Genomic DNA, 14,398 nt, shown 5'->3' with positions numbered 1-14,398 from the left:
AGCGCGGGGAGTGGGCGACGCTACGACTACGCTCTTCTTTTTCTCTTGAGAGCATAGGCCTGCGCCGTTGCCCTCGGAACCCGCCCGGGCCATCCGCCTTTCGCCACAAACAGTTCCAAGTCCTTTCGCGTCGGATGCTCGTTCTACTCGTAGATGCGGATGAACTTCCGTACGATACGCTAACCAGTGCCCCGCGTCCCCCGTGCGCCATCTGGAGCGGTGCGTACGGTCAGTCTCTTTCACATCCATACCTGGGAACGGGATATCAGCGCTTACCAGCATCGCGGCGGCCTGACTTGTGCTGGATGTGCACATAAACGCATCCAACAGGGAAGGGTCTGTCGTCCGCATCGTACGCACACCTTAACAGAGACGCAGGAGGCCCTCCGACCAAACGCGTACCCTGTGGTTCGTACCACTCTGTATACAATCCGAGGCCATTTGCGCTTGGCGAAGGGAAGACATGTTAAGACACACACCCGAGCTTGGCCGGATACCTGGGAGCCAGAGCCCGGTCCCGCTGCCGCTGCAGAAGACTCCCGCTGTATAGTCCGTCAGCGGAGGTGACGCTTCCTTAGCGGTATCTTTCTGTGTGTGTTTGATGTTCACAGCGAACCCGCCGTTGTGGGTTCGGAGTTGGTCAACATGGTCTTGTACTAGACAGTCCGAAGGGATAACTTCGAGACGGTCATCGTGGGGGTCGGCTCCCGGGGTAGGCGAGAGGGCGGTCAGTGCCCGACGTGAGGCCGTTCATATCAAGTAGTCCGAATGAAGCTTCCTTAACGAAAGAAGGGGCTCTGCAGCCTTCGAGACTGGGAGACCGAACAGCGGCGCGATCGTCATTTGGCACTTCTATTATACTTGAAAACATTCGATCAGCCACCTTGCAGGATCCACTTTGACGTCGCTCCCAACACCCCTGTATACAGATAAGTATCCCTCGAAGATCGAGAATATATGACCGTAGTCGTCTACGTATATATACCCACCCACACTTCTACCAGGATAGTGGATGCATATCTTCTATATGCATTTAGCGCAGAGGAGTCGTTTGGCATTGGGAAAAGCCATAAGATTAACCTTCTGTTTTGAATATCTTTGCTCAGGTGTGCTTCTATTCTGACAGACATCTTGCTCGGAACCTTGTATATGATCGACAGCATAAGTGCACCGGGTTTCGAAGGGAAGCGCCTTGTTCGGATCCAATACATCGGTCTCTAGACTACCCGCGCATGCATAAATTGTCGCTCTCGAATGACTGGCTAGTTCTTTCCCCTCCCGCCCCCCGCTCCCAATCACCCTGATGCCATTCCAGCTCCGTTGCATACCAAGGCTCCCTCCTTTGTGACATGTCAGTTTTTCATCAGTACGCTCTTCCAAGAAGCATGTTGCAATATCGGCACACAACAACGCTTTCCAACTCCTGGCTCGTGGAACTTGATAGCTCGTCATGGCTGTGAATCGCTCTCGATCCATTAGATGCTAGTGCAGCAGTCATCTAACGCCTCACAAAACCTATTCGTTGGCCCTCTTCTCGTCTGCTTGCTTTCTGACTGGTGAGTACCATCTGTGGCTATCGTTCCTGATAGTTACTGATTGGGTGTGTGACGGGATGGATTGGTAGAATGTGACCATCGGTGCCGGCGTCGGCGCGTCGGGAATAGCGTGGGAATATGCTGATGGGACCTGATCGCGACAAGGGAGGGGGACAAGCGCCGGCCCGATGGCCTATTGTTTGAGCGTGGGAAACGGCGGGGGAGACAATGACGGGCGTCTCGGTGCGCTATTGTCTGTGCAGCAGACGAAGGTCGATTGTGCATGCAACAATTGACAAAAGCCATGGCCCACCTAGCATGTTCGCTCCCCCTTCTTCACTCCTCACTCTTTCCTTTCGTCTTCGACACTTGCATCCAAGATGCGTCGCCCGACGGACCTCGCCGTCGACACCGGCATGACGACTTCAACGACTAGCATGACCCCCAACGCATCTTCTCTCAACCTCCCCCCCACTCCTCGTTCCGCCACCACCCTTCACATTTCTCCGGTCGAGTCGACAACGTCTATCCCGGAATGCCCACAACCACAGCCGTCCCTCAGGCTCCTCTTCTCCCTCCTTACTCGTCGCGACTTCTTCGTCCTCATCCTCCCGGCCATCCTCACCTCCGTCTTCGCCGGCGGTGTCGCGCCTTTCATGACCTATGTCATCGGCCGCTCCTTTGACTCCTTTGCTGCTTTTCCCACTGGTCCGAACCCCTCCGACGACGCCAAGCACCAGCTTCTCCACGGTGTAGGCCTCGCAGCCATCGAGCTGGTTGGTCTTGCGGTGGCTGCTCTTGCCATCAGCAGCGTAACGTCAAGTCTCTGGATATGGACTGGTGAGCGGAATCTGGTTGCTGTTCGCAAGCGGATATACGCCGCAGTGACTCGCAAGGATATGGTCTGGTTCGACACCAAGATGGGTTCAGAGGAGTCTGTGCAGGCCGTCGAGGGAGACGGCCCGATCGGCGCTGGTGGCATGATGGCGAACTTTGCTCGGTGAGTAACATTTTCATACTTCTAGTCCTTGTTACTGACGCGTCGCAGGGAAACCGACGAGGTTCGCATGGCCTCCTCCCTCGCTGCAGGGATGGTCACCCAGTACACCACTACCTTCATCACGAGCCTCATCCTCGCGTTCGTCTGGTCTTGGTCCCTCACCCTGGTCATCCTCTCGGCCGTCCCGGTCCTCATGATCATTCAGGCGCTCTCTCAGGGCTTTGTAGGACCCCGTCTCGCATCCGAACGCGTTCACAGCGCGTCGGCTGCTACCTTGATCGACCGTGCGGTTGCGGCCATCGCGACTGTCAAGGCTTTCAACGCGGAGGTTCACGAACAAGAGCAGCTGGACGACATGGTCGAGAAGATTCGGAGCGCAGCCGTCAAGTGCCATGCTGTGTGGGGTCTCAGCTCTGGGGCGTCGCAATTCGTGATGATGGCCATGTTCGTGCAAGCGTTCTGGTTCGGCGCCAAGCTCGTGCGCGACGGTTCCATCTCCCCCGGCACGGTCATGTCCGTATTCTGGGCGTGCCTCATTGCGACGAGCAACCTCCAGATGTGCATCCCGCAGCTGATCGTGCTTACCAAGGGCAAGTTCTCCATGGTCGCACTCCTGACCCTCGCGCAGTCCCAATCGCAGGAGCCCGTTCCCTATGGCGCGTCCATGCTCTCGCCAATTGCGAAGTCTCGTCGCCCGTCGATGTTCAGGAAGATCCGGCCCCCTCACTGCCGTGGGCACTTCGAACTCTCCGAAGTCACGTTCGCGTACCCCTCGCGCCCGACCATGCCCGTCCTCCAGGACATCTCGATCTTCCTTCCCCCTGGCGAGATGTCCTTCATAGTCGGTGGCTCGGGCTCGGGCAAGTCAACGCTTGCTCAGCTTCTCCTGCGCATGTACACTCCCCGCGCTGGCTCGATCTTCCTCGACGACCAGGAGCTGTGCTACCTCGACGAGGAGTACACCCGTACTCACATCGCGGCGGTGTCGCAGAACTGCATCCTGTTCGACATGAGTGTACACGACAATATTGCGATGGGCCTCGCCGGACCTGGGAACGTCCGGAAGCCTCAGGACGTGACACGCGAGGAGGTGATGAAGGTCTGCCGCGCGGCGCTCATGCACGAGTTCGTGCGGGACCTCCCCGACGGGTATGAAACCCAGCTCGGTACCAATGGCGCGAACCTGTCTGGCGGACAGAAGCAGCGACTCGCTATTGCACGCGCATTGTTGCGCAACCCCACGGTCCTTATTCTGGGTGCGTTTAACTCAACTCGACTAAAGACGCGTCTTACTCACGTGACCGCGTAGATGAGGCGACGTCCGCGCTGGACGCGACCTCCCGCATCCTCGTATTCGAGGCGATCAAGCGCTGGCGCCGCAACATGACGACGATTGTCATTACCCACGACCTCTCGCAGATCGAGTCTGACGACTTTGTGCATGTCCTCAAGGACGGCTGGATGGTCGAGCAGGGTTTCCGGCACGAGCTCGAGGGCTTCGAGAGCGAGTTCCGCCGTATGGCGCGTACTCAGACGGCGGAGGGTGGCTTCAAGGAGAAGGAGGTGCTCGACGAAGCGACCGAAGACGTCCCGATCGAAGCTATCCTCGAACGCCAGGACGAGGAGAAGCAGGAGGAGCTGGAAGCGGTCGGTCTGAGTTCACGCGCCCTCAAGCACCACAGCCTGGCACCCTCCACATTCCGTCCTCTCACCTTCGGCCACTGGATGCTCGACGCCATCGCAGAGCTGACGCAGGAGGAGCCCTCAACACCCGTAGCAACTCGCCGACAAACACAGCACCGTATCAGCCGCTTCGTACCCGCGGACGCGTTCCCTCAGGTCGCGCCCAATGACACGGAGATCAAGAGGATCCGGCGCAAGACGCTGCACATCGACATCCCTTCAGTCAGTGTTCCTGCCCCCTTGGCGACGGCGGCGAGCAACAGGCGGAGCCTGCAGTTCACGCCATCCAGTCCCACTCTATGCTACCACCCCTCTCCGAAGCAGTGGCCTCAGAGCATGATCGAGGACGACGACAGCTTCGACGCCGAGAAGGCAGCTTTGGAGCGTAGTGCGACCTCGGCAAATCAGCGCCGTTCCCGCGAACAGCGGCGAGTGAGGCGCAGTGTCCCGCTCTCCACGGTTGTAGTGGTCAAGCCGGAAGCTCCCACTTCTGAAGACGCGCCCGCGCAGGACGCGGAGGTGCCGCTCTTCAGGCTCATCCGCGACATCTTCCCCACCATCCCGAACAAGTTCATCCTCTTCCTTGGGCTGTGCATCTGCCTCGCGAGCGGGGCGATGACGCCTATCTTCTCCTTCCTGCTTTCCCAACTCTTCTTCCAAGTCTCCAACGGCGCACGCGACGTGTCTATCATCAACGAATACGGTGGCATCGTCCTTGCGGTCGCCGCCGCGGACGGCATTCTCATGGGGCTCAAGGTGCTCGTGATGGAGAACGTCGCGGTCAACTGGGTGACGCGCATCCGTCGTATGTGCTTCGGGCGAGTTCTCGCCCAGGACAAGAAGTTCTTCGACAAGAGCGAGAACAGCCCCTCCAGCCTCGTCCAGGTCTTGATCAAGGACGGCGATGACGCGCGCACGCTCATCGCGAGTGTGCTTTGCCAGGGCCTTGTTGTTATCGCAATGCTTGGTGTCGGCCTCATTTGGGCGCTCGTGCGCGGCTGGCAACTTACCCTCGTCGGCTTTGCGATCGCTCCCGTCTTCGCGGTGACGATGGCGCTCCAGTCTAACCTCGTCGCCAAGTGCGAGGTGAGGAACAAACGCGCGCGCGAGGAGGTTGCGAAGCAGTACTACGATGTGAGTTCACAATCCACATTTTTTTTCAGATTGTGCAAAGACGCTGACCCAAATCCAGGCAATCTCCAATGTCCGTGCGATCCGCTCCATGGGTTTCGAGGATGCGTTCCGCGACCGGTTTGACGTCGCCGTTGAGTCGGCACTTACCACCGGCGTGCGCGGCGCGTTCGTCGAGGGATGCACATACGGCGTTGCCAGTGCCCTCATTTACCTCGCGGAGGCGCTCCTGTTCTACGTCGGCGCTGTCCTCATCGCCAACGGCACCTACTCGTACCTGCAGATGATCCAGACTCTCCAGCTGGTCGTCTTCTCCGTGTCCATCGGGTCCCAGCTCATGGCTTTCAGTACGTCCTTGATGCTCTCTTTGGTCGATCTATTATTGACGATTTCTTCTATAGCTCACCGCATCGCCAAGTCTCTCCGTGCCACCCGCGACTTCCACCGGCTCTTGAACCTCTCCACTCTCACCGACGAATCTCGGGGCGTCCTCCACCCCAAGATCGGCGGCGCTGTCTCTTTCAGCAACGTCTCCTTCTCCTACCCCGAACGCCCCGATGTTCCCGTTCTCAAGGACCTCTCCGTCGAGATCGCCGAGAATGAGTGTGTCGCCATCGTTGGCTCATCCGGATGCGGCAAGTCCACCATGGCTGCACTGCTCCAGCGCCTGTACGAGCCCGCGACCGGTTGCATCAGCGTTGGCCCTCATGCCATTCGCTCCACCGAGGTTCACCACTTGCGCGACCACGTCTCCGTCGTCAGCCAGCAGCCCAACCTCTTCGACGCATCAATAGCGGAGAACATCGCATATGGCAACAAGTCGCTGTCGCTGTACGACATCCAGCGCGCGGCGATGGCGGCGAACGTCCACGACTTCGTCCAGTCGCTACCCAAGGGCTACGACACGCCCGTGGGCGAGAACGCGTCGCTCATCTCCGGTGGACAAGCGCAACGCCTGCAGATCGCGCGGGCGCTCGCACGGCCCGCACGCATCCTGATCCTGGATGAGTGCACGTCCGCGCTGGACGGCGCGAACCAGGCGGCGGTGATGGAGACGCTCCGGCACGCGAAGCAGGGGCGGACCACGCTGGTCGTGACGCACAAGCTGCAGATGATGCGCATGTGCGACCGCATCCTTGTCGTGCACGACGGCGTCGTCGCGGAGCAGGGCACGTACGAGCAGCTCATGGAGCGACGCGGCGTGTTTGCGCAGCTCGCGAGCGGCGGCGAGTGGATGAGCGACTGAGCTCTTCCTCTCTTCCTTTTCCTTTACATCTCTTTTTCTCTCTCATCTTTCTTCCACTCTTTGGATACTGTAGCATTGGATATCTCCCTCCACATTATCACCCTCACCACACTCACCGACCTCACGACCCCTGTTACCAGATAGCGAAGTATAACTGGCCGTACTACTAGTACCTTCGACCTTCGAATTACTCCTGACGCGTTTACGGCTGCAACGATTACCCCCCTCACTGTAACATTATCACCTCATTAGCACTTACGTACCCTGTATCCATCCGCATGTGATAGAGTCTTCATGGACCGAATGAATTGACGATTGTTTCCACTATACGTCCCTGTGTGAAAAGATGAACGGTTCTCGTTGTGACACAAGACCAACTCGCATGTGGGAACACGAACCCTTGTATACTTGTAGATGCAGACTTGCGACTGCATACGCAGCAGGAGTCTCCGAAGAGTCTAGCTACGCGGGGTTTTGAATCAACATGATCTTTCTCGTCGAACAGTACGTCGATGTAATGGGCGCTTCGCGCGCCATTACTTTGCTTACATAATCGTACTGTACACGTCCGTCGCGCGTCCTCGACGCGCTCCTTGTCTTCGCAACGCCAGTAACACGCAGCCTTCTCGCTTCCTCACGCGTCTTGACTCTCTGAGCGACCGCCGCGCGCCTCGTTCCGCCCGTCTCACGCCGCCGCGCATTACAGTCGAACAGTACGTCGAACAGTACTTGGTTCGTGTCAAATATTACACACACTCGTAGTAACGATGCCAAGTACGTCCCAAACACCACAAGAACAGCCTAAAGTACAGTGATCACACCCGCAACAACACCCACCGCGAAGCACACCAGCACCGACGCATCCACCCCCATTTCGAGCGCCCCGTTCGTGCCCTGCGGGCTAATCACCTTCGTCCCGTTGGCGTAGTTGATGCCCGGGTCCTGGCTCCACGGGTTCGGCTTGCCCTGTGCGGTGAGGTTGACGGGCGCCGGCAGCGCCGTCGCGGTGAGCGTGCTGTTCACCCCAGGGGCGACGAACACGGGCCCGCCGCCGGGGCTGATCCCTGAGGTGTTCGGGGCTGTGAACGGCTGGTAGAGCGCGACGTTGAGCGGGCCGGGGATCGTGCCGGTCAGGTTGAGCAGCGCTGTGGGCAGGCGTCATGTTAGCATTCAAAACGTTCCGACTGGCATATTACTGTCAGGGAGGGAGCGGGTGAACGTACGGATGGCAGGGGAGTCGCCGGTGATGCCGTTGTTCGTCCAGTTGGAGGCGTTCGCGACGAACTCGAAGACGTTGTTGAGCGTCACATTCGTGTCGCCCCGGCCAAGCGCGCCGAGGCCCCAGTTCGCTTCGACTGAGGAGAGCGCGGAGTAGTGCGTGTAAAAGGTTGAGTCCGTCTTGCCACGCAGCGCGGCAGGTACCCCACCGCCGAGCGCGAGCGTGTAGATGCGGTTGTTGATCGTGTACGCTGGTGGGCGGGAATCAGCCTGCTACCCGCGGGGATCACTTAGAGAGAGGGGACGCACTTTCAGTCTCGTCGAAGGTGAGGAGGATGATGGTGCGGTTCGTGTTGAAGTGCGGGTCCTGGAGAAGCGGGAGGAGCCAGAAGTTGAGCCAGTCGCCGACGAAGTCGATTGTCGTGTCGTGTCCGTCGTTCACGAGGTTTGGCGTGATGAAGTTCCATTGCGGGATGACGTCCGCCTTCAGGTCGTTGGCGAAGTCGTTAACTGGAGGCAGAAAAGCAGCCCATCAGCACTCTCGGCATTGAAAGCGCGTCTGGACTTGGACTAACAATTCCGGATACGGAGTGCACGATCAGAGACGTTCGCGACAGAGTCGAAGACGATGAGGCCGTTGTGCTTGCGCACGTAGTACGTGTAGTTACCGTCGTTGCCTACCAAAATGAAGCTCGATTAGCAGAGGCCTTTAAGCTAAGCGAGCCACTGAAGCCGTACTCAGGTAGTTATTTTGTGTGAAGTTGAAGCCCTGTCTACATGTTGAGCAGTGTTCGCATGAGTCCTCGATGAATAGTGCATACCGTGAAACCATCGTAGGGCATGTTCTCTTGGTCTAGTACACAACATGAGGACATAGGGTGACAATGTGGACAGATCGCAGGTTGCGCTTACAAGACGCCCAAGAGATGTTCTTCGCCTCGAGAAGGTCTACGATGGTCGAGACATTCTGCGGGATATGGTCTGGAGGATTGCACTATCAGGAGCAGTGATCCAACAGATGGTATTGAACTAACAGAAGTCGTCATCCGCCGCCCCAAAGAAGTCACCGCCTACGGCGGCGAGATAGTTGGGCTCCGAAGGATGGGTGACGGCGTAAAACTGATCGAACAGCACGCCCTCCTTGCTCAGGTTTTGGAACACTGGTGAAGACGCGGCCGTGTCATCTGTGCACGCAACTGTCAGTAAATATCGCCAACGTACGCCAACGAGTACAGGATGCCGCGTACAGTCGGTGTTCTCGATCCAGATTTGGATGAAGCGGTCGAATGCCTTGCCCTTGACCAAGGGCGTGTTGGAGATCGTGCCGTTCGTCTGTCCGGTGTAGTTCGCGGAGGACGACTCAGGCGACGCAGCTGGCGGTAAGAAGCTCTGCGCGATTGCAGCGAACGCAGGAGTCGCGACGGCGAGGGCGGACGCGAGGGCGAGCACCGAGGGAGCGACGTACATCGTGCGCGGCGTCGACCAGCTGACCGAGGAGACCGAGTTCAGACGCGTCTGCCGCAGGGAAGACACGAGCGATCCCGTTCATTTTGACGAGGGTTTTATGCCGGAGGGGCCTCCGAGCCCCGAGCGTCGACAGCGGCCAACGTTCGAAGAGTGAGGCGAAATTGTCTGCACTTCCGGAAGTTGATGGTGTGCCTGTGAGGTCGCTGAGCTCCGCATTTCCGGTATCTGTACGTCGAACCTGGCAGGGATCGCGTCCAGCCCGGTCGAGCTAGATTGATGGGTGGGGTCGTGTGCCAGCATTCGTCCCGGAGGAACCGCGGACGTCTGCCAACGCGCAATGCGGCATGTGGTACGCGACGAACGTGCGTCGCCGGAAAGGAAATGCGTACGGGCGGGGGCGGATATCTTGAAGAAGGTGCGCCGAAAGGATGAGATGCGCGCGCAGGCCATCAGCACGTTCTCCTCTTCGGCACTTGGATGCCAGGGCGCGACACCGACGCCACCCTCCCCAACCGCTCGCGATTGCGCTGCGTGCGCCGCGACCACCGTGCTCGATGCTCGATCGACCTCTTTATCAGAACGCGACCATCGAGGCGGTGATATCGACCCAGCCCGTATGTTATTTTTACATCGACAACAGGTTCGCCGCTCTTCGTCGCCGTCCGCGCCCAATCGCGCGGGGCCTCGTTCGTCTGTTCAGCAACGCAAAACCACATAATGCAAGACACCGAGGTCTGCCTGTCACGGCTGCTGGTTCCCCGCATTGGCACATTGGTCGAGCATGTATTGCGGGATCGCGAACTTCGCGCTCTCCGACGGGAGGACGTTCACCTGGAACAGGAGCCCCGCGGCCTGCGGAGACCAATGAGCACCGCGCGATTACGTGCATTGGTAGAAGCGCTCACCATGTGCCACTGGATGTGGCAGTGGAATGCCCAGAAGCCGGGGTTGTCCGCGACGAAGCGCAGGATCGTGTAGGTGTACGCGGGGATTACGAGGGTATCGCGCCTGCGTAGTTTGTCGTCAATGTACTATTCCCGGAGAGTAGCAGAGAAGGACGGGGCTTACAGCATCGGCGCCTTGTTGTCAAGGGCTTGGTGCTGGTATCGTCCCGCACCGGTCCCGACGATCCAGAACTAAGCACATACAGGTTACGAGGACTGCTGTCAGCATTGTCCAACTCTAGGTGCTTCCAGCAGCAGATACCACGCACCTTGTGACCGTGCAGGTGGAACGGGTGGTCCCCGTCGTCCAGGTTGTCGATGATAAATTCGACGATGTGCTCTTCGTCGATCGTCGTGACCAGTTGTGAGTCCGCGAGCGTGGCTGAGCCGTCCGCAGTTTGGTTGCCCAGATGCGAGAATAGGCTCGATGTGCCCTGCAGCGGCTCCCAGGACTGTGCAGAGACTGGTCAGCTCCTGAGCTGGCGCAAAGAGGGTGATCATGAACGCACCGTGCTGTTGATGAACGAGAGGAACTGGGACAGGTAGTTCGGCCCGCCCGTGTACTGCATCGAGATAGTGAAATACACGCTGCTGCAATGGCTGTCAGTTTCGTACCTCCCAGTGACAACGAAAGGATAGCTCACAAAGTAGCATTAGGAGCAGGTCCGCCGCCAACAGGAACGAGGTCATCCGTGTCGAGGTCACCCGGAGAGCCATTTGGCAGATCGGGAGGGTTATCGAGGAGCGCGACATCCGGTATGGCGTCGTTGTCCACCCCATAGCGCAGGATACCGCGCACTTCCGTCTGGACTCCCGGGTTGTCGTACTGCAACATTCATCAATATCGTTCTCTGTTTCACGTCAAGCAACAGCTTGAGCCGCTCACAGTGAACGCATCCTGGTCGAGCCCCGCGCGCATCCAATACGCGCCCGCGCTGCCATTCGTGTGCAAGAGCACGCTGTATCGCTGCGCGACCGCGACGGACACGCTCGCTACGTCGAACGGAGTGACGGGTGTGCCGTCCGCCTCGATCACGGTGAGCACGTGGCCGTCCACGGAGAAGAGCATCGCGACAAACGAGCCCGAGTTGATGAGCCGGAGGCGATACGTCTTGTTGGCCTCGAGGGTTACATTGAAGAAGGAGCTGTTGGACGCGCCGTACTGGCCGACACCGTTGATCGTGCCGCCATCCGGGACGGGCTCGTTTCCAGGGGTGCCCTCAATTCCCCCGGGCTACGCGAAGTCAGCGTATACGGGGGCAGGGCCGGTCGTGTACGTACAGTGAAGTAGAGGTTGAGGAGGGCGGGGGAGAATCCGTGGTAGAGGTCCGCCATCTGGAGAGCGAGGTCGCCGTCGTACGCGGGGACGGACTCGTTTTTCGCGTGCACGATCACTATCCGCGCGGAGTAGGTAAGCAAGGGAAGTTTCCCGCAGGACACAATGCCGCTCACAGGCTCCCGTGATTCCGTCGGTGTATTGTGTTCCAGCATCTGCTCGTCGCAGTTGTTAGGGACGATGAGATACACGAGGTACTCTTTGCTTACGGGCGTGCCACCAGGTGCTGCCGACATAGCCGTCGAACTACGTACACTGGGTCAACTCGGAGCGAACGTGCACAATGTGGTGTACGTACTGTGAAGTTATAGACCATGGACTCGCCGGGAGGGATGCCACACTGCGTAAGTATCTGTTCAGCTCACTCAAATATGAGCCTAGGATAAATGTGTACCTGAGTGATCGCCAAAGTGCCATCATAGAAATTGGTGTTACGCCTACGTGCATCGTGAGGACTCGGAAATGCAATACACTGATGCCTGGTATTGCATCACTTACTGGAATAGCCCATGCCAATGTATCGCACTGTGAGAGGGGATCAGTCTCAGTAGGCTGAGTGAAGACAAATTGTCAACGAACGTTGAGTTGGGGAGTTTGTTTGTGACATTGACGACTACGCGATCGCCGGCATTGGCTTCGATGGTGGGTCCCGGAAACTGGCCTATATAGGGTCGTGCCTCAGCTCAAGACCCATCTTCCACTGCCCGCAGGTTGCAGAGACCAGCGCTTACCATTGACGACGAGCATGAGCTTCTCGACGCCGTCCGGCGCGCCTCTACGCTCTTCTACGACAAAGTCGTAGTTGCGTGTCGTAGGCGCTGCATTCGCGATGTCCATGGAAAGGAACGCGGCACTGGCATCTGGAGTGCCCACTACCGCGAGGCTACTTGGGATGCTGCCATCGCCGCCAGATGTGCCTGCGCTCGCGCTCGGGTTTGAGGAGGAGTTTTGGCCGTGGTTATGGCGTAGTCCGAGTCCAAGTCCTAGCCCGAGTGCGAGAGCTAGAGTTACAATTGCTGCTGCTGCGACGCCCAAGACGAGACCACGACGCGAGCGTGTTGGGGCGCTCCCAGACGCATCTTTGTTTTGCTCAGACGCGTCGTGAGCGGCCTTGTGCTCATGCGAGCTCGTCTCCGAGGAAGACATGCTGCGAACGATGACCCTAGCGGGGTTCCCGGTGGAGAAGGCGAGGTGAGCCGCGAGACGAGAGAGAGCCCCGTACCTCCCCAGATGTAGAGTTCCGGCATTTACGGTGTATCGCGCGTGCAGACGCGTCCTATCTCGATGCGAGTCCCAAATTACCGGCCTCGGAACGGAGGGCCATCAGGCGTGCGTCGCTGGTCGAGCATCCAGGCACAGAAGCGAGGTATTTCCATGGACTCGCTCTGGCAGCGAACCATGCGCTTCGGGAAGGAGCATGGGTGGTATCGCTCGGGCGCACGAACGTGCGTCCCACGGTTGCCTTTTCTGCCAAACTCTGAGGCGCGTGCTCTGCCTTCTGCGCGTTCATTAGTTTCGCTATTGCTGGCAAAGAATCGCCCGAGAGATAGCAGGCGCGCAAAAATGCAGCTTGTGCTGTTGGAGCGAAGGTGGGACTGCGTTTTTTTTGAGAACGTCAACTGAACAGGCACTGCCAGCGAAGGGAGCATTAGTATGTATAATCAGTAATGCGGACAAGACTGCTAAGACTTACAGGCAAAAGCTGTAGCATAATGTTTCCAACAATTAGCGTGAGTCACTTCCGTGCGAAGAAGTGGCTTTCTAGGCGTTTTTTTTTCAGGTCATCACGGTTCGAAGGGAGTAAGCAGCGAGCGGGCTGGATCATCCAAAGCTCACCGCTCACCACGCAATGTAAGCGCTCACGCAGTGGCAGTGTCCATCCCGTTTAGGCAATTTGATTCTGCTCTACGAAACGTCCAAGTTTTGGCAGCTGCTAGCTATGGGCGGCGGAGGAGGATCCGCTCAACCTGACGATTGCAGTTGTAGAGCGTTAATTATATCATTCACATATCGGCGAAGGAGCAGAGTCATGTTCATCGATGATTCCTCTGAAACGGAAGGTTTGACTACGTATGATCCTCCCGACCATACAAGAGTCCCACGATGCGACGTTTCAGCCAAGGCTTGGTAGGCGTATGTCCGGGGGCCGCTGCTTGTGAAACAGGTGCTTGTGCCGTAGCATGTTCTTGTCATCGACCTGCTGGGGCAAGCCCGCGCGGACACCGCGCGGAAGACACGCCTGCGGGCCGTACGCGTGTTCAGTCAACATCCAATGATAGAGCCGTGACACGGCCGATCGTACTTGACTCCCACAATTGCATGGCATGAAGGCTGAAAATAGGTGTCAGTATGTATAGCCGCTGGGCGCTCTCGACATGTAATCTGACTGCTCGCAGCTGAGCAGCGTAGTATAGTCATCATGTCTGCGCCATCAAGACACCTATAATTACCCTTTCGCACTCCTTGGCTTGGACTCACTGGGCCCAGAGCGTATACACAGGTATTTGGCTGTCAGTCAAGCAGCAGCAGGGTGCTGATGGTATCCGCGATGTGCATAGATGTGTGACGGAGGCTTACTCACTCACGGCGTCGGCTATACATGCCCGTTGGATTCCAAGGAAAGCTCGCCGATAGTCGTCATCTCCTCACACGATGCACGTCCATGCCCCTGCAATGCGCCAGAGACTCACCTGGGGCTGCGTATCACAGGGGACGTGATTGCGTAGTAGTGGAGCGCGCACGGGGTGCGAGAGTGGGATGATCAGCACGCGTTGGTTGCAAAGAGGACAGGATGATCAAACTTCAGCGGCTTCTGCACAAAGTAGAGAATGAGTTCAG

General features: G+C 58.1%; 3 protein-coding genes across 3 annotated transcripts; 1 reads left to right on the top strand and 2 right to left on the bottom strand.

The window, feature by feature from the left end:
- Positions 1-1,951: 1,951 nt before the first annotated feature.
- Positions 1,952-6,909, top strand: TRAVEDRAFT_174083 (P-loop containing nucleoside triphosphate hydrolase protein; the record flags this gene model as incomplete). The annotated part of the gene is made up of 5 exons (XM_008045522.1): positions 1,952-2,535; positions 2,584-3,791; positions 3,845-5,352; positions 5,411-5,696; positions 5,751-6,909. The coding sequence occupies 5 exons, from the start codon at positions 1,952-1,954 to the stop codon at positions 6,593-6,595; spliced, it is 4,431 nt and encodes a 1,476-aa protein (XP_008043713.1). The 3' UTR covers positions 6,596-6,909.
- A 487-nt stretch (positions 6,910-7,396) lies between these two features.
- TRAVEDRAFT_60827 (uncharacterized protein) lies at positions 7,397-9,280 on the bottom strand (the record flags this gene model as incomplete). The annotated part of the gene is made up of 9 exons (XM_008045521.1): positions 7,397-7,740; positions 7,819-8,064; positions 8,123-8,323; positions 8,389-8,490; positions 8,552-8,582; positions 8,635-8,666; positions 8,726-8,794; positions 8,848-8,997; positions 9,061-9,280. The coding sequence occupies 9 exons, from the start codon at positions 9,278-9,280 to the stop codon at positions 7,397-7,399; spliced, it is 1,395 nt and encodes a 464-aa protein (XP_008043712.1).
- A 741-nt stretch (positions 9,281-10,021) lies between these two features.
- TRAVEDRAFT_133118 (uncharacterized protein) lies at positions 10,022-12,706 on the bottom strand (the record flags this gene model as incomplete). The annotated part of the gene is made up of 15 exons (XM_008045770.1): positions 10,022-10,132; positions 10,186-10,288; positions 10,349-10,416; positions 10,494-10,676; positions 10,734-10,815; positions 10,869-11,050; positions 11,111-11,458; positions 11,506-11,618; positions 11,677-11,715; positions 11,770-11,806; positions 11,859-11,900; positions 11,955-11,997; positions 12,059-12,085; positions 12,140-12,221; positions 12,292-12,706. 15 exons carry the CDS (start codon positions 12,704-12,706, stop codon positions 10,022-10,024), a joined length of 1,875 nt encoding a protein of 624 aa, XP_008043961.1.
- Positions 12,707-14,398: the final 1,692 nt, after the last annotated feature.

The sequence above is a fragment of the Trametes versicolor genome, assembly GCF_000271585.1.
Source record: "Trametes versicolor FP-101664 SS1 unplaced genomic scaffold TRAVEscaffold_12, whole genome shotgun sequence".
In the NCBI taxonomy this organism is placed as follows: Eukaryota; Fungi; Basidiomycota; class Agaricomycetes; order Polyporales; family Polyporaceae; genus Trametes; species Trametes versicolor.
Note: the sequence above shows the minus strand (reverse complement) of the source record. Positions and strands in the feature narration are given on the sequence as shown.